The sequence below is a fragment of the Leptosomus discolor genome, chromosome 13, assembly GCF_034619465.1.
Source record: "Leptosomus discolor isolate bLepDis1 chromosome 13, bLepDis1.hap2, whole genome shotgun sequence".
NCBI classification, from domain to species: domain Eukaryota; kingdom Metazoa; phylum Chordata; class Aves; order Leptosomiformes; family Leptosomidae; genus Leptosomus; species Leptosomus discolor.
Window position 1 is genome coordinate 8,707,011 of NC_141403.1, and position 18,319 is coordinate 8,725,329.

General features: G+C 43.4%; 1 protein-coding gene across 1 annotated transcript; it reads left to right on the forward strand.

Moving 5' to 3' along the window:
* Positions 1–573: 573 nt before the first annotated feature.
* UBXN2B (UBX domain protein 2B) lies at positions 574–16,808 on the forward strand. Its single transcript, XM_086472539.1, has 9 exons — positions 574–699; positions 3,086–3,186; positions 5,664–5,735; positions 7,228–7,387; positions 8,648–8,725; positions 9,923–10,032; positions 10,452–10,589; positions 13,293–13,454; positions 15,626–16,808. Exons 1-9 carry the CDS (start codon positions 574–576, stop codon positions 15,786–15,788), a joined length of 1,110 nt encoding a protein of 369 aa, XP_086328665.1. The 3' UTR covers positions 15,789–16,808.
* Positions 16,809–18,319: the final 1,511 nt, after the last annotated feature.

Below are 18,319 nucleotides of genomic sequence, written 5' to 3' on the forward strand. Positions count from 1 at the left end.
GAGTCGGAGTTCACCAGGCTGACATCCCTTTTCCCTCCCAGTTGGCTTAAGCATTTTAAGTGAACGCCAGTTCCGTTTTCGCCATCAGCGACGGTACTTGATAGTCCTGCAGACAGCCTGGCACGTAAAAGCAGACCGAGCCATTCCCTGTGAGCCACAGGCACAACCGGCCATCGGGCTGACACCCCGGAGCGAGGGCTGCCGCTCCCCGCCGAGGCCCAGGCCTGTCGGCGGACCCTCCTCCGTGGCGCTGAGAGAAGGCCGCGGGCAAACCCACCCTGCTGGCGAGGACACGGCGGGCGCCCCGCGGGCCCAGGGGACCCGCACACACGGTTTCCCTCCTGGGCAAGGGAGGCTGAGGGCAGACGGACGGACGGACGGACAGACGGACGCGCCCGCCCTCAGGCCCGCTCCTTCGGGGGGGGGGGGGGGGGGGGGGGGGGGGGGGGGCAGGCCTTGCCATCCCCATGGAAACGGCCCGGTGGGCGGGGCAACGCCGGCCCGGCCCCTCCCGTCGCCATAGCAATCGCCGCCGGCCCCGCCCCTCGGCCGCCAGCGCCCTCCCCTCGGAAGATGGCGGACGGCGGGGCAGCTCCCGCGCAGCAGGAAGGGGAAGTGGCGGCGGCGGCCGGCGGCGGTGGCCGGAGGGATCGGCAGCCCCGGAGCGGGGGCCGCCCGCCCAGCGCCCGGGATCTGCAGGTGAGCGGGTGGAAATGGGCGTCCCGCTCCCTCCGCGGGGCGGGACCGAGCGGGGCGGGGTGCCAGGCCTTCCCCCGGGCCGCCCCGGGGGGGGGGGGGGGAGCGGGCGGTGCGCGGCTCCGCCGCCCCTCTGGTTGCCGGTCGGGGCCGGGCCTCTGAGCAGAGGCTGCCGTCTTCTTTTCCTTTTTCCTCCGCTTTTGGGGCTGGGAAGGGACGGACGGCTCTGCGAGAGGACTGGGAGCTTTAGGAAGCGGTGGGTGGTCAGCGAGGGGGGTAGTCAGCTCTGCAGGGAGCTGGGAGGGCTCTCCGACACTTCGGTACCTGGGTTTTGACTGTGTTTGAAATTTTGGCGCCATTTTATTTCCTGATTGTTTAGTAGGAGCAGCTTTTCCCACATGAAAACGGCAGTCACCGCTAACGTGGTGTGAGACCAAGGACAAGATCTTTTCCCAGGTTTACGTGGGGAAAGTTTCGAGCGAGTATGATCACAGATCACAGAATCACAGAGGGGTTTGGGCTGGAAGGGACCTTAAAGCTCACCCAGTGCCACCCCCTGCCATGGGCAGGGACACCTCCCACCAGACCAGGTTGCTCCCAGCCCCATCCAGCCTGGCCTTGAGCACTGCCAGGGAGGGGGCAGCCACAGCTGCTCTGGGCAGCCTGTGCCAGGGCCTCACCGCCCTCACAGGGAAGAATTTCTGCCTCAGATCTCATCTCACTCTCCCCTCTTTCAGTCTGAAACCGTCACCCCTCATCCTATCACTACATGCCCTTGTAAAAAGACCCTCTCTGGGTTTCTTGTGGGCTCCCCTTAGGTACTTAAATGCTTACTTGCAAACATTTTTAGCAATATTCCTTTTGTGTGTGTGACTGAAACTGTATGAAAGTTCAAAATATTTTAGCAAGAATGTGATTGGAAAACAGGTAAAACTTTTAGTAACTGAAGCCGCCCCTATTTTATTTAATTGTACATAATTAACAGAGAAAGGTGGATATAGTTTTCTTTTTTACTTAGTTGCTATTTGGAATTTTCTTAGGTTCTTGATAAGATTAACTTTGCTGCAGTAAGTAACTAATAAAGTCTGTGCTAATACTTTCAGCTCGTAAGGCCTGAAGCAGGCAGGCATGTTGGGTAGATGATTATTGATAAAATGTTAAAAACCAAAGAAGTACCCTCCTGGGTCAGAGCGGCTGACCATCCGTCTAGCTCAGCGCTTGACTTGCCGTGGCACCGTAAGCGATGTGGTATGAGGAAAGCGTGGAGGCCTGACCATGCCCTTTTACGCTCCATGGCATCCCTCAGCCTTTGGATTAGGGACGGTGCAGGGTGGATCTCTGCCTATTCCTTTCAGCATCTGCTTGGGGACTTGTTGCCTGTGTCTTGCCCCATCGGCTTTACGCACCTAAAAGATAACTGCTTGTGCCCTCAGACAGAGTGGAGGTCCTCAGTGGTTTTCTTGAGCTGTCTTGTGACTCAGTTTAATTTTCTTAATAGGTATAATTCCTCAGCTCATGTTTTTCCCCTGCAGAAAAAGCCTCACAATACTATGGGATTAATATCTGGCATTCATAGCAGTGTGTTTTAAAGGATGGATGATACTTCATTCTATTTTAATGTGTATTCTTTCAGTATAAAACTGTAATGAAATTGTAGCCTAGTACCTGTTCTGGTGTGCGTGGTGAAATGTTAATATCACTTGCATAGTGTGAACAGAATGGTTGGGGACAAAATTAAGGATGATTTGACAAAGTAGAGTATTATTTAGGACAACAGTAAGATTGCTAAAAATGACACGTTAGGTGTGCCTCGCACAGCTTCCTTAAAATGAGCTTGCCAGTGACGTGGCAGCGCTTGGGGAACCTTTGGGAAAAACTTTTTCTTTTTTTAAGTATTTGAAATTATGTCTTGAATTCAAGCCAGCAAGGCTGAATTGGTTCTTAATCCCAGTAAAGCTTATTTGAGTTACATTTTTTCCATTTCTGTGCAAAATATTTGTGTGATTTATTATTTGCTTCCCAGCCTTATCAGCGGGTTACCTGGCAACTCTTTCAATTTGTTAACATCAGTGAGGTGATGCTCTCTCTATGTATATATACACGTGTGTATATACTCTTGTGATTCTGCATCTAATACAGGCTGAATGGAGCTAGTGAAGTGGTGTGAACCAAATCACAGCCGAGTGCAGCTTCCAAGTCACAGTGGCATTAAGCATCGTATGGTTTTTTTCATAAAGCATAAAGTTGAATTTAGAGGAGTAGTTGGAGCTTCTCATGATGTTTCGAAGTTTCTGGTGATGTGCACCTTTTGCATTAGTTTTTGTCTTGTTTCTGTTCCATATGTAGTTCTAGAGTTACAGGCTTCTAAAAAGAGTTCTGTTTCCTACAGTTGGCCTTGGCAGAGTTGTACGAAGATGAAGCTAAAAGGCAGTCGTTGTGTTCTGACAAACCAACAGCTACGAAGATCGGTAACACAAAAGTGTCACAGAGGTAAGATGTGCTTTGTACTTCAGAAATGTGTTGAAGAGGTGCTGTATTAGCTCACAAAACTTTGTTGTACTTACTTGGTCTCCTCCTTGTGTAAAAAGCGATCTACGGCAGTTCGTAATCCGGAATTGTGAATCCCTGTAATCATGCATAGTCTGTGTCTTCTCAGAATGCTCTTTAAATTGTATTTATTTAGAAGCCTTTGTGCCATATGGTATTCCAAAACACATTAAACCCACTTCAGCTGAGATAACATTAAGATGCCGTAAGTGAAATGCAGTGTTGCTCTTGGTTTATGCAGATAGAATTTGGAAATGTGCTGTGTCAGAAAAATACTGCAGTTCTTTGCTTCTTCAAAATTCAGCAAATCAGGAGTTTGTGTGAAACTTGGCAAGTGAGCTGCTTGGAGTGTTGTACTTAGCTCAGTACCTGATGAGGCAAATATTAGTTTGAAAAATTACGAGCAGTTCCTTAGTAGGCTCCTGTGGGGTGAGAGAAATAGGAAGGGCTTCTTAATGAATTTGGCTGGGTTTGGCAGGTGGAAGGAAAGACGTGTATCTGTGTCTAAATCCAACTTGTGCTGGCCTGCAGTGTTTGCAGTTCACGTCGCATTTGAAGATTCAATGTAGTTTAACATTTTTAATACAGAAATCTTGCCAGTTTTTAATTGATTTTTGTTTAAATTGTTTTGAAGAAGAGAAGCCTTTACATAATTACTGTCAGTGATGCCATACAAGTCATGTATTTGGCTTGTCTTTCCATCACATCTGCCAATATGGATCTGTGTTAAAGGAGAGCTAGCAGTAGAAAAGATCTTAGTCACCAGCGCCATGCTTCAAGTGCATCTGCAAATGTGGGTCTTCAGGAGGAGGGGTTTTAGCACAGGATGTGACACTTGGAAAAGAATAGCTTTTTTGGTGAGTTTTTTGTTTGTTTTGGTGAAACCACCTAAGTTGATCAATCAGCTACGTAGAACACAGTTTATAAAATAATAAAGCAAACAGCCCCACTTCCTGATACAAATCATGAAGTTACCACTTCCCACGCCAGCTGAAGGAAAAGCTGCAGTACAGTGTCTCAATACTTCAGTGTGATAGCTGTTGGCAAACGCTTGCCCTTCCTTGGCGATCATACTGGAATCTGTCTGAGAAAGGAGAGATGGCTGCTATTTGCATGGTATCCAAAGTGAGGTTTTTCTTTGAGTAGACTTCAGCGTGCTCTCAGGTGAGCAGTGGGTTAACTGCAAGGAAACACAGCGCTGCTCTTGAAGTCATCTGCTCGGCTTGCCTTCCACGATGGCAGGTGTAGAAGGATGTCTCTGGGCCCTGCTGGAGCAAACCCCTGTTATATGTGTTGTCATGGTGTGTAAGCTCCTTTAAGAAACTTAAGACTATTGGCACAATTAATACAAACCCCACAAAACCTACAATGTGACAAAGGAAGAAAATGGAAGAGATTGAAGTGTTTGTAGTGCCCATGACCTGAGTCCAAAACAATACTTTTTTTTTCTGAGAAAGTAGTAAGTAGCTGGTCCTTCACTGGGATGTAGAATTACAGTGTTTTATCAACTCTGATACTTTAAAAAGTGATGGTCAGCTCTGCTACACTTGGATTTCAAAGGTACAGTAATCAGACAAATTCCGTAAGTCTGGACTAGTGACGTGCCATTGCTTACGTAGCAGGTTGTATCTGTGTTCTGATCCCGTGGTAGTCAGCTACCCCATACACATCTTGCATTAATGGATTTATCATCAAGTACTACGGGACAAGAGCATATATCTGTACAGCTTGTCCTGGCATTGTGCAAGCTAACGGCCCTGGCTTGTCCTGGGGTAGCTTATCAGTCTGTCCCTATCGTGAAACAGAATCTGATTCTGCATTTTACTCACCTTTTGAAAGTCTTTCTGATGTTGCCGTTCAACATAATTTTTAAATTATGTAAAACAGAAGTGAGAACTAGTACTTTTTAGTTTTCAGAATCCTTACAGACGGGGATTCCAGGACATCAAGGAAAGCTAACGTTGACTTCAGTAGGCAAATTACCTCTTGACAGAAACAGCTAAAATGTGGAAAGAATTTGAAGTGTAATTAATTCTGGTAAGCTGGATTCTGAAACAGCTGTTGAGCTTGCATCTTGCCTGTGGTATCTGTGGGACCACCGGTGGCGTAAAGCAGAATTCTGCACAACCTGCGCTGGAATAGAGTAGTTCAGTTGGGAGGGACCTGCAGCGATCACCTCGTCCAACGGGTACTGCAGAGTGACTCTGCCGGGTGTGTGCCCTTTCCTGCCTCGTCACTGAGAGGCGTTCATGGCTGTGCACTTCGGCAACACAAAAAAAGTATGGTGAGAACAACAAAACCACCACAACTTGGTATCCTTAGTTTTTGAAAAAGCGGACTTTTCAGAAGTTAGATATGAAGTACTCGGTGAAGTGTATGTACCAGTCATCTTCAAACCTTTTCTTTTATTCTCTTGGCAGTCTTAAAATTGATTCTCTTAGAAGGCTGAGAAAACCAGAGAGAAGCATGAGCGATGACAAAGAAAACCAAAGGTATTTTTAAAACAAACCAAAAAATCATTTAACAGTTGTGAAAGTAATTGTTGGGTTTTTTTTCTGATATGCACACTTGACTCCCCGCTGTGTTTCAAACTGTGTGTGAGCTAAGTCTGTCCTGCAAAGAGCTGGTAACTGCAGAGACACTGCGTGACTTCTTGGAGTGGGTGTTAGCTGTACACTGCTGTAGTAAAGCTGTATTTAGCACAATCTGATCTAGGACCTGTAGGTGCCTTAACACTTGACTGGAGGTAAAGGTTGTACCTTACACTTGGACTTGCCTTTTCTCAAGTAACCTGAATTGTTTGTGTATCCGTTACTCAAATATTTGAGTACTTCCTTGAATACAAATTCTGATGAGAATTCTTTTGTCATCTCCTTACCACTATCGTTCTTCTAAATCTAATCATTACAGGTGTTCCATGTAAGTGGCAACTGGGATAATAAATACAGGTTTATGTACAAAGGAGAGATGATACTCAGGGATTGCTAGTTATGTGACGTCATAAAAGCAGCATGATTGTAAGCTAGTTTGGGGTAACTGTAAAGTACGATGGAATCAACAGCATTTTGAAGTCATTGGCCTGAGAGACAGTCTCACATTGATTAATTGATTTGCCTCGCCCCAAGTGGTTAAGTGAAAAAGTTAAGGAAATTAGAAAGCACTTGTTTTATTAGTTATTAACGCTTTTTGTAATCAAAGATGAAACACTCAGGTTTGCCAGGTTTTCTATTTATATACAGATTTTTTCTCAGTATCTATTCAATTAGTATTTAGAGATTTATAGCGTCTTCCTCAAGATAATCCTCAAGGACTATCTTGATCTTTGTAATCAAACAGATACAGTTTTGAACAGAATTATTGGTAGTTTAAGCTTTCATCTTCAAGACCTAGAAACAGGGCTGTGCTGGAGAACACAAATTAGCTTTCCCAGCAGTTTCTGCAGATTTTAAAATGCCTTGAAAGCTTAATTAAATTTATTAAAAACTTTCCATTTCTGGTATTGGCAGGAATGGAAGCATGCTAGATCTTAAAAGATCAAATGGTGGCACTGTTCAGGTTTTCCAGCAACAGTTTCACACTTGTTCTACTGAGGTGGTGTTGGTTGTGACTCTGTTCTAACCAGCCCAGGCATGGTACCGTACGCAGGACACCTCTGAGGAAATCGGTCTTTCTGGGAGCATCCACGTAAGATGAGGTGTATAAAGCCACGGCTGCATCACTTAAACATGCGGCCTTGGCCCCTAACCTCCGGGGTGTGTTCCAGAAGGCACCTTGGTAGTTTTGTTAGTGAAATGTCTTTGGAGTAGTGCTGCTTGGGTTGCAGGGAAGGTCAGAACCTAGTGGAACACTTCTGTGATCAAAAGGAAAAGGTTTTGTGCCAAATTTGGCTCTTCGCTTGTGAAATTTTTTTTTGTTTTGATGAGAAGAGGAAAATTATGCTTGTCATTTAAAGCATAGTTGCTTATGAACATTACTATTCTAAAGATTTTATTCAGGTGACTCGGAATATAGAGGATTACAAATTTCTGGGGCTTCAAATAACCCAAGTAAAATTGTTGCCGAACTCTTCAAGGAAGCAAAAGAACATGGGGCTGTCCCGTTAGATGAAGCCTCAAGAGCATCTGGTGATTTCAGCAAAGCTAAGGTAAAAGTTAAAAGATACTTTGATCTCTATTTACATTAGTCTCTTTGAAACTCATGTAACCACAAGAGAACAAATACAAATTCTTGTGGTTTATGAATACCAGAGGATTTGATCAACACAGTTCTGTATTATTTGTGCTCAGGTAGCTTGCTCTAGAAAATAAAGTGGGGAGGAACCAGACAATTTCAGGGGAAATCTTTAGAAATCAACCAGAACTGGAATTATTTGCTTTATTTTTAATTAAAATTGGTTAAAAACCCCCACAAACAGCGAAACAGTTCCAGTTGCATCCCAAGTCAAAATATCTTTATCTGTTGAATTACTACTAGAATTGCTAGAAGGTAATGGCCATCAGCTCAATGTCTGGATGGAGATCAGTGCCAAGTGGTGTCCGTCAGGGGTCCTCACTGGGACCAGGGCTGCTTAATATCTTCATCAGTGACACGCACAGTGGGATCGAGTGCACCCTCAGCGAGTTTGCAGATGACACCAAGCTGAGTGATGCGGTCGACACGCCAGAGGGATGGGATGGCATCCAGGGGGAGCTGGACAAGTTGGAGAAGTGGGCCTGTGTGAACCTCATGAGGTTCACCAAGGCCAAGTGCAGGATCCACAAAGATGCTCAGGGGCTGGAGCAGCTCCCTGTGAGAACAGGCTGAGAGAGTTGGGATTGTTCAGCCTGGGGAAGAGAAGGCTCCGGGGAGACCTTAGAGCGGCCTTCAGTGCTGAAAGGGGGCTGCAGGGAAGGGGGGGGGACTCTTGGTCAGGGGTGTGGTGATGGGACGAGGGGTGACGGTTTCAGACTGATAGAGGGGAGATTGAGATGAGATCTGAGGAAGAAATTCTTCCCTGTGAGGCACCAGCACAGGCTGCCTAAAGAGGTGGTAGAAGCCCCATCCCTGGGAACATTCAAGGTCAGGCTGGACGGGCTCTGAGCAACCTGACCCAGCTAAAGGTGTCCCTGTTCACTGCAGGGAGGGTGGAGTAAATAACCTTTAAAGATCCCTTCCAGCCCAAACTATTCTGTGATTCTAATGTTTGCAAAAGCATACCAAAATGCATCACATAAAACCTGCTTAGCCTGATGATGGTTACTAGGTATAACTTTCCAGTTAGAACATGTACAAGTTCAAGCAGTGTATTTGCTTTTCATCACAGAAGCAAGCTTGCTGAAGCTTTTGTTTGCACCTAGGTAAGAATTTTGATAAACTGTTTCAGTTATTTATTTCAGTAAGCTTTTCTATGTATTTTTTTTCCCAGTCATTTTCCGGTGGTGGATATAGATTGGGTGACTCATCCCAAAAGCACTCTGAATATATATATGGAGAAAATCAAGATGTAAGTAAAATTCTGAATAGCGGGAAACAGAATCTCGAACAGATGTCTGCTTAATCGTGTTTACAGCTTGAAATGGCAGTAACTATGTCTGTGAGGAAAAACTAATAGCTAAATATTAGATATGTGTTAAGTAGAATTTGTTAAAGTGAAAGTGTCCACAGAGGATAGATTTTTACTGGGTGCCCCTAAGGCCTCCATTGTGGAATTTTCTGATGTAAATGACTTTGACATTCTTAGCAAACATTCCTTTCAGTTACCTTCCTCCAGCTTTTGTTCTGCATTCTGTTAGCAATGCTAACATTGTAATCCTCTTAGGTTAGGAATTGCTTCTTTTTGGGGTTTGCAAAGTAGCCCATCTCAAACTGGAGGGCATGGATGTGTTCTAGGAATGGCGAAGCAGCAGGTTAGAGGCCTTTTGAAATTTGTCTGGCCTTCCCTCTCACTTAAAAAGCAGAAAGTGAGGGAGAGGGCGGGGAAAAGCAAAGTTCTCTACACTTTGTAGGTTGTGTGTCATTTTGTGGGATAGTTTTCTAACAGGAGGCCAGTTTTACTGGCTAGGGCGGCCTAGTTGTGCTGGACTGCAGGGCAGTTGCAGGAAAGAGAGGTGCAGGCTGCGCAGGTGAAAGGTTCTGGCTGGACGTCCAGGCACACGGCAAAATAAGGGAGCGAAGGAGGCTGGTTTCCAGGATGCTCAGCGTTTGAACTGGATGGAGCTGGTATCAACTTTATGGGAGCTCAGCTGCAATAATTTGAGGAAAGAATAGTTTTTGCTATCACAGATGTATCAGCAGTAATTTGTAATTTTGTGGATTTGTTTCTCAATTTACCAACAAGAAACATTTACTGGTTTTGAAAGTAACTGGAACACTGTGACAGTCACTACACAGTCGCTGTATCGTCTGTTGTGTCAGGGGTAACAGATGAAGAGATTCTTTTTTCCTCACGTGTAAAAGTGCTCTTGAAGTAGATAGTAGTCTATAACTGTTGTTTGCTTTTTTTTAAATGATTCTAACATCTATGGTTACAGTGCAAAGCGCTGTTCTTCTTTTGCCATTTGCATTCTTGTTTGTGGTCTGCTACAAAATCTGTTAAGTATAGATCAAAAATTGTATAACTAATCTGTATGAAATTGTAATACTATATTTGTCTACTTTGCTTTTTTTTAAAATTTTTTTATTTATTTATTTTGCTTCATAGGTTCAAATTTTACTGAAACTATGGAGGAATGGCTTCAGTTTAGATGATGGCGAGTTGAGGTCCTATTCAGACCCAACAAACGCTCAGTTTCTTGAGTCTGTTAAAAGAGGGTAAGTTAAAATGGCAACTTTTTTGAGATATGTCTTTCAAGTGAAGTGAAGAAAAATGCTTTCTCCACATTCACCAGTTACTAAAAACTGCAGGCTTCTTCTCTGCCTGCACCTGCAAATTCTGTATTTGTCATCAGATGCACGGGCCGTTTAAAAATCTGGAGCACTTGGGTCCCTTCTGGTGGTTTAACTCTGAATGTTACTTGTTACAGACAGCTTTTAGTTGCACATTTTGTTAGCACATTCTAGGTTTTAACTGTCAGCTCCCTGAGTGTTTTTCTTCCTTTAGGATAAAAGCATTGGCTGTCTCTGACTTTGAAAGTGAACATTCTATGTAGCATCAACTCATATCGTACTATGTAAGGTTTTTGTGTTGCAGTTCAGAATGTAATTGGGAAACTCTTATTTCTGTAATTAAGGGAAATTCCTGTGGAACTGCAGCGACTTGTTCATGGTGGCCAGGTTAATTTGGATATGGAAGACCACCAAGAACAGGAATACGTGAAGCCTAGACTGCGATTCAAAGCTTTCAGCGGCGAAGGGCAAAAACTTGGAAGGTAAAAACCACCAGATTTTCTGGTTTGTGTTTGCATGCGATTTCAGAAGCTGGGTGTAATCAATTAGGAGGCCGTTGGAGAAGCTGAACAGATGACAAAAGCAGTATAAAACTATTCTGTGCCACAAGTCTCAGCCCTGATTTCAGAGTCACCAGTAATCATGAAGGTTTATATGTAATCTTAAGAAAAGTTAAGTCTTAGTCCTCTGTTGGAACTGCTCATAGGCTTGCTAGATGCTTTGGGCTTTGTTGTGACTATGAGATTTCTCTGCCTGCTCTTGCATATAAGTTTGCCTATATATATTTTTGTTTAACTTCAGTTGTTTTAAAAACAGGAGCGAAGGAAGCTGAAAGGTGATAGTACTGTACAAATTTCATAAGAGAATCTCTGGATAGACGAAGCAGACCCAGATAGATTGTTCCTTGTTTAGTGAGGCAACTGAGACAGAACTCAGTTATAATGCAATAGTGGCCATTAAGGGTCCAGTCTGCTCTGGCTTAGCTGCTGGGACCATCGCCAAGGGAACAGGAGATCCTCTTGCAGCAATATGGCTGATGCCTGACTTAATGTGGATGGGAAGTATTTTTGTAGGGGAGCAATGCCCATATCTCCTTCTGCAGTGAAACAGCAGAAATACCGTCCCGAGATATAACTGTGTGAACGGTCACTCATTGTAAGTCGTACAAGGCAAGTCTGTTAGCTTTAACACGGAGAAATAATTTGATAAACTGTTTGTGGTTTTTTTAATTTGATCCAAAATAAATGAGCAGTAAATTGTATCAAAATCTCTCAATTTTTACTAGGATTTGATTAAAACTTCAAATGGTGCTGCAAAAATCTATAGTAGCAGCTGGTTTTTTAAAAGCAAACCACCAGAGGAATTGTACGTTCTGCCCTCGATGAAATGATACTGCAAAGCCTGGGTTGTGGGAGAGGGGGGGCTCAATTTTTAACCTCTGACTGGAGCCCTTACTTCCTCCAATTTTCGTGTCATCTCCAACTACAGTATAAAATTCATAAATGTAGTAAAAAACCTGAAATGTAATGATTTGTTACAGCTTATGTCTGGTTCTGTTTTGTTTGCTGTCCTGGTGCAAGAGTAGGCTGATGCTGTTAAAGCTCTAATGTGTATCATTCGATGGCACTGATACATAATGTGCCAAAATTCGTTCCTGTGGCTGAACGTTGCAGTCTGCTTCATCCAAAAGTGCATAATCTCTGCTCAGCTTCAGTCAGTAAGAGTAAACAGTAATGTGACCTCAACTCTGCCAATCATCAGCTTTTTCACATAACAATGTAGGCTTTATAGCGTCTTTTCCAGCTGGCTTGACATTAGCTGTGGAATTGTGAATACTTCTAGGTTTCTGTTCATGATTGCATTTATTCATGTAATATGTTTGGTTGCCAAAAAAAGGCATTACTGGTGTGCTTCTGCAAGTAATTTAATTCAAGCAATTATTCTTAACTGTTTCCTATCTATATTTCATCTTTTTAGAAATGAGGAAATGTGCTCAGTAAAGCTGAGAAGGCGGTAGCCTCTGGTAGGAGTGACATGGGGAACAATTGTATATAATAACTTCACCTGAGCACTTGCTCAGATTATTAAAGAAGACAGGTGGGGCAGAGAGGAGGTTCTGTGGAGAAGAGAGGAGGTTCTGTGTGTAAGAAAACGTACACACCTGTTGTGTGGCATTTTGGTTTGTTTTGGTAGCTGATGAAGTCTCAGGTGAACCATGAAAGCAGCAGCCAAAGGTTTTCTCCAATCAGATTTCTGTTACTTTTATACTAAATGTAAAAAATTTCACGCTTACTGTGTGGTGATATCAATTACCAGTCCATATCATTTGGGCTCTGAAAGGGTGAGCGATGCCTAGAATCGCACAGTGGTGCCCCTGAAAGCAGTTCCTGAAGCAGCTGGGGACAGTTCAGCCCCGCCGTTTTGTGACTGCTGCAGCCAAGGCTGTCGCCACGCCAGATGTCACCAAGCAGGTTTCCTTGGGTCGGCCTCGTTCCTGGCTGGCACGTCTAACACTCGTGTGAGGAAGCGGTCCTCTACGCCCTCCAGAGGCTTGATAGATGACATCTGAGCTGCAGTGTCGTTCTGCCAGCAAAGGTCTGGGTAGTTGAAGTCACCCGTAAGGGTCAAGTTCTGTTGACCCCCAGCTTGCCTGAGTGACTCAGTGTTGCTTCGTTGGCCTTATCGTAGAGGTTTGGAGGTCGGTAGCAGATGCCTGCTGTAAGATCCCCCTTGGAGACAACCCCTCTGATTTTGACCCAGAGGCATTCGATAGGGCTTCCGCAGTTGCCGTAGTTGACTTCAACGCATCCAAGGTTCTCCTTAACACAGAGCGCGACTCCTCCACCTCTTCTTCCCTGCTTGCCTGTCTCTGCCTGTGCTCTGTAAGCATAAACAAAAATGGTTTTATTTGTTCCTGATTACCTATTTACAATCATGCAAATGTAATGATCTGCACAGTTATAACAGATATGAAAAATTGCAGTCATTGACAAGAAACTACAAAAGCATTGCTTGTGTCTCTGTTTAAATAGCTGTGTTTATACTTAGTTCAGATAACTTTGAGACAATTTTCATTGCTCATAGCTACACAATGTGGTCATTCAGTGAAAAAGACAGCTGAAACATTATTCAGTTCTCGTTTGGCTCCATTAATAACATCTGTTTTGTTTTTTTCAATCCTCTAGCCTTACGCCTGAGATAGTCAGCACACCTTCTTCCCCGGAGGAGGAGGAGAAATCCATTCTTAATGCGCCTGTTCTGATTGATGATTCCATGCCAGCAACTAAAATTCAAATTAGATTAGCTGATGGAAGCCGATTAATACAAAGGTTTAATCAAACACACAGGTAAATTGATTCTGTATCGATGCAGGTAACCGTAACTATTTCGATAAATTTGTGTTTTGGCGTTAAATGAATTCAGCAAGATGGCAAAAATGGGAAAAAATACAGCTCCAGGGAAGTGTTATAGCTCTGTGTCATTTTCATAGCATAGATGTACTGATAAATTGACTGTCAGAGCAAAATTCCGTAATTAGAAACACAAGGTGTTTGATAACTGCAGAGTCACAGACTTCCATGACCAGTTACTGCTGTGATTTGTAAGGACACGGTACCAGCCGTAACTGCTGTCAGACAGATCTGGACGACCTCGCTATGCAGTCATCCCAGCCCAGGGCCCCTCTTGGGAGGAGCACGTGGCTGCCTCAGGTGACCCTGCGAAGGCTCTTCGTTGCAGGTTTGGGGTATAGTCTCAGTTGGAATGTAGTCCACGCTACAGGCAGAGAAATGCTTTGGCCCATAATCAAGAGCTCCAGCTTTCTACCTCGTTATACTTGAGGCTGCAGCTAAACGTGACGTGGGCTGTAAGTGCAGACCGCAGCCCGTATGCAGAAGGGCGTGTGGACGTAACGCATTCTGGCACGTAGGCTGGACACAATGCTGAGAACTAACCTTTCTTTTGGCTGGGGTGGTCACCTCCTAGGAACGGCAGCAGGTGAACTTGGTGGATTTCTTGGATCTGTTAGTATTTTGCTGACCAGAGCTTGCCATCAGTTTTATTGACATTGTTGGGGCATTGCCACAAACGGTGTTGGCCAACCCCATTTGTTTGCCTAAGGGGTTGTGTTAGTGCAAGGTTCTGCAAAGCTCTACTTTGCACTGTGTGGCTGAGAGAACTTTGGGCAGAGGGCAGAGATTTGGGCAGCAGTTCCACCCATGCTCCACAGCAAGTGGCGTTCAAGCCAGCCCTGCTCTGAAGTCTGCACCATAGTGTAGGTACACAGCTGAAACTCAGCCTGAACCCTGCCTTGAAGGTGGTCTCAGCGTGGACCCAGTTCCGTGTTGATACTGTTACATGGAGAGTTCACCTGTGTCCTTTTTTCCTTCTGGCTCGGAATAAGAGCAGAGCCACAGTGCAGCTTTCTTCACCTGACAGCGTACGCAGACCACAGTGAGGCAATGTTAGCTGAGGTGCCAGCAGGGAGGAAGGTACAGCAATATTTTTTCAGGTTTTAGCAGACCTGCTAGTACGGGCCCAGATCCTTTCCTCACAGGACCAGCTGGAGGAGTGACTCAGATAAACAGCAGGGCTTGTCGGGAGCCTCTGCAGCCATGATGTGTTTTGTTTTGCCTGCATGAAAGAAGGGAAGTGGTAAACTTCCCAGTAACGTCCCAGTAACCAAGGCTGTGTTGGCAGAAGCTGATTTTAATCGTTATTAGCTTTCTCTGGGATGTGGATCTTTGTGGTTATCCTTGCCATATGTATGATCAAAATCAGCTACTAAAGTGCATTGCTTGTGTCATAAGCCTTGAAGACTGATGGGACGTTAAAGTCCCTGTTTATTTGGCTACAGTAAATCTGCCTACTTATTAGTTATGCTAGATCTTCAAAGATTTATTCTCAGCGTACTGTCTCGGGAGGGAAACCTCAAGTTTCAGGGTTTTGTCTCTGAAATCGTACTTATTTTTCATCTGTGTCTTATAAAACAAAATTATTCTTGTTACACTGTTGATGGGATTGTGTTAAGAACTATTGTTCAGAAGTTCAGTGCCAAGTGAAAGTAGGGAAACCTCTTGCTATTGAAGTCTGTTAGTAATTCCCCTCTATGTTCTCGTCGCTGCCACCATATATTTTAAGATTCCTCCTGCCATTAATAATTTAACCTTTTTGGGATATACCAATTAATGGTGACATTTTTGGCAGCTGGTGTTGAAATTGCTTGACTTTCTGTGTCAAGTACCAGTTTGCAATGTACTTCTATGTTGCAAGTTTTATTTCTGTTATTTGAGAAAACGAGCAACGTTCATTTTACTTTTTCAGGCTTTTTATGTGAGAAGCAAAAAATTCTAGGCTACAACCATTAGTCATCTGGATCAAATGGAAATGTAAAATCCGTAGGACATATGAAATGGTTTAGTCTGTTAGAACGTTTTGTGTTCTCTGATCATCTTCATGTTCAGAGATTTATGTCAAAATGCAATCATACACAGTTTTCATGTCTGTGTCCTTTCCACAGGATTAAGGATATTCGAGATTTCATTATCCATTCCCGTCCAGCATTTGCAACAACTGATTTTGTTCTTGTGACTACCTTTCCAAATAAAGAGCTAACAGATGAAAGCCTGACACTACAAGAAGCAGATATACTTAACACTGTGATTCTTCAGCAGTTAAAGTAATCGTACAGTTGGTGCGGTAGAGGGACCGTGCTGTGTTGTCATACAATATGTTTCCAACAGGTGAAAAAAACGGAAGATCAGCGTCTTTTTATTCCCCCTGTTCCCCGGATCAGATTTTTGGGTTTCAAGTCTTCCAGCTATAGCATACTGTAACTTTTTTTATCTTAATTTCTCAACGTTATCCAGCCTTTTTTCAGTGTTAAAATTCAGCTTCCCTTTGTTAGTGTGTTTCAAACCACACCGTGTACTAAATGCGAAATGAGGTATGACTTTATGGCTCGTCATTGTTTTGTGGGGGGTGGGGGGAGAAGCAGAGGGGACAGACTCTTTCATACAGTTGGTCAGATTTGCACTATGGAAATGTTTTATGCTGCATTGACAAACAGCCATTTGAAAACTTGCCTGTAGGTCGTGGTTACCTTCCAAGCTGTATTAATACTGAGGTGTTTAATAGGTTGGCGGATAATTAATGCCCTAATATAATTTTTGTATATTCTGTTTGTAGTGTTTCATGGTGCTGTATAATATTTATATTCTTGTTTTTATGTCATTTCCCTGTATTGTTGCTCATAAGAGTGAATCAGTTCGGGAGATGCAAACCTCAGCTATTGCGGACTATAATAGATTGTTCTCATTTGTATTCTAGTTGTTCTACTTGTGGTGAAAATAAGTATGATTTTTTTTCTTGGAGTTAGGGAAATGAGAGAGACCACTGTCATCTGGAGAAGTGCTGTGATTTAGATGTCGTGAGGGCAGGCCTGTGGTCCCTTTGAACCCAAATATGCAGTTGAACCCTGTGCAGCTGCAAGATTCTTCACAGGATTGAACAGTTACTTAAATAACACCAAACAAAAAAACACCGAGGTGCACAAGCGCAGAACTTGTTTATGCTGTCACTTGCGTGCACAGAAGTAGACATGTCAATTGGTCGTGTCATTTTGACCTGAATTTCAGGTCTTTATATTTGGAATTTTGGCCAAAGGCATTTTGTAGTATTCAATGGGGATTTGGTTGTGCAGCTTTCACTACACTTGTTTGGAAGCTGTATAGTTAAATCCCTTAATCCTTGAAATTGTGTATTTTTTCAAATAACTTGGCCCTACGCTGCAGTATGCAGGTAGGAACCTTTATGTTCTGGACAAACTGGCTGCTGTGCTTTAGTGTTATGCAGTTTTATAGTATTTGTGACTTCCTATCAGATGAGTGGGTCATGCTCTGAAGGAGGGTAAATAGGCTCTATCTCTTGTACCAATATATGTGTTAAAAATGCTGTTTTCACTGGTTATTTTATTCTGAAAATATCGATACTTATTTATTTATGCTAAGCTTATAATTATTCAGTATATTTGATTAATCTTACTTTTTTACCTCAAAGTAGATACTTGACTGGGTCAATTTTAAACGTGCAATTGTATTTGAAGTATTTTGTTTTGTATCTGAATAGCTGCATGATTTTAATCATAATTCATTTCACGTGCTAAGTAATTAAAGTTGGAAGCTAAAAAGACCATAGGCAACACTTCTTGTTTTCTTCCCAGTTTATGTTGTGGTGAAGTGGTGATTGTGCCCAATGTTTAAGCCGAAACAGAAGGGAACAGGCAGTTACTCTGCGTATATTTTATATACTGACACTGCTCTGTGTCAGCGCAGGGCCCAAGTCGGGATTGTGATACCCATCTTGGGCAGTCTGTGGTTTCAGCATGTTTCAGTTCAGGATCTGGGTGAGGTTACATTGCTTATTACTTCTAAAGACCGTTATTAATTAAACACCAATGTATGAAGGACAGTGGTTAACTAAATTGTGGGGGGTTTTACCCTCTTTATTACACTGAAACCACAACTGCATATTACCACAATCTCTTTGTTTCAAATAGCTGGTGAATTTTAGTGTTCAGTAGCAGCTGAAGTAACTGAGGGTCCCCGTAGTTGACATTATTTTTGTCAAGCACAAAGAAAATGTGTCAATGCTCGTGTTTCAATATTTCACTGCTTCTCAGTACTTTAAAACCTATAGAATCGTCTGTCTCACGATTTTATGTCATACCTTTTATTAACATTAACTTCTCGCTCGTGTAAGCTAACACGAGTTGGCACTTTGGAAACAAAACAGTTCTTTGAGTACAGACCTGGGTGGATCCGCAGTTAAGGCTGGCTACAAGTGAGAAGGGAAACTGACACAAGGGAGAAGGAACGTGGTAGAGGATGGTGATCTTTCCCTCACAGCAGAGCTTCTTGGCAAGTCCTCTTATCTTCCATGAAATACAGGTAATAATCCTGTCACTTCCTTTTGTAGGCAGCTTATGAAAGGCTCAGGCTTCATCTTTGCTTGTCTTTCCCAGAAATCCTTTATCACACAAGGCCCAAATAATCCAAAACTGAATGTTCTCTCTTAAGAAAATCTCTCCAGACCTGAATACTTGTGCTTTTTTTTTTTTTTTTTTTTTTTGGACACCACTCCCATCTTTATAATCATTTATTGTGGATAAACACCCAGCAGGCTTGTGGTGTTTCTCTGGATGCAGTGGGTTCCT

Excerpts from the sequence above, each read along its gene's own strand:
- UBXN2B (XM_086472539.1), top strand. The coding sequence starts at position 574 with ATGGCGGACGGCGGGGCAGCTCCCGCGCAGCAGGAAGGGGAAGTGGCG. Across the intron at positions 5,736-7,227 it reads GATGACAAAGAAAACCAAAG|ATTTTATTCAGGTGACTCGG; the intron begins GTATTTTTAAAA and ends ACTATTCTAAAG. Across the intron at positions 10,590-13,292 it reads GAAGGGCAAAAACTTGGAAG|CCTTACGCCTGAGATAGTCA; the intron begins GTAAAAACCACC and ends TCAATCCTCTAG.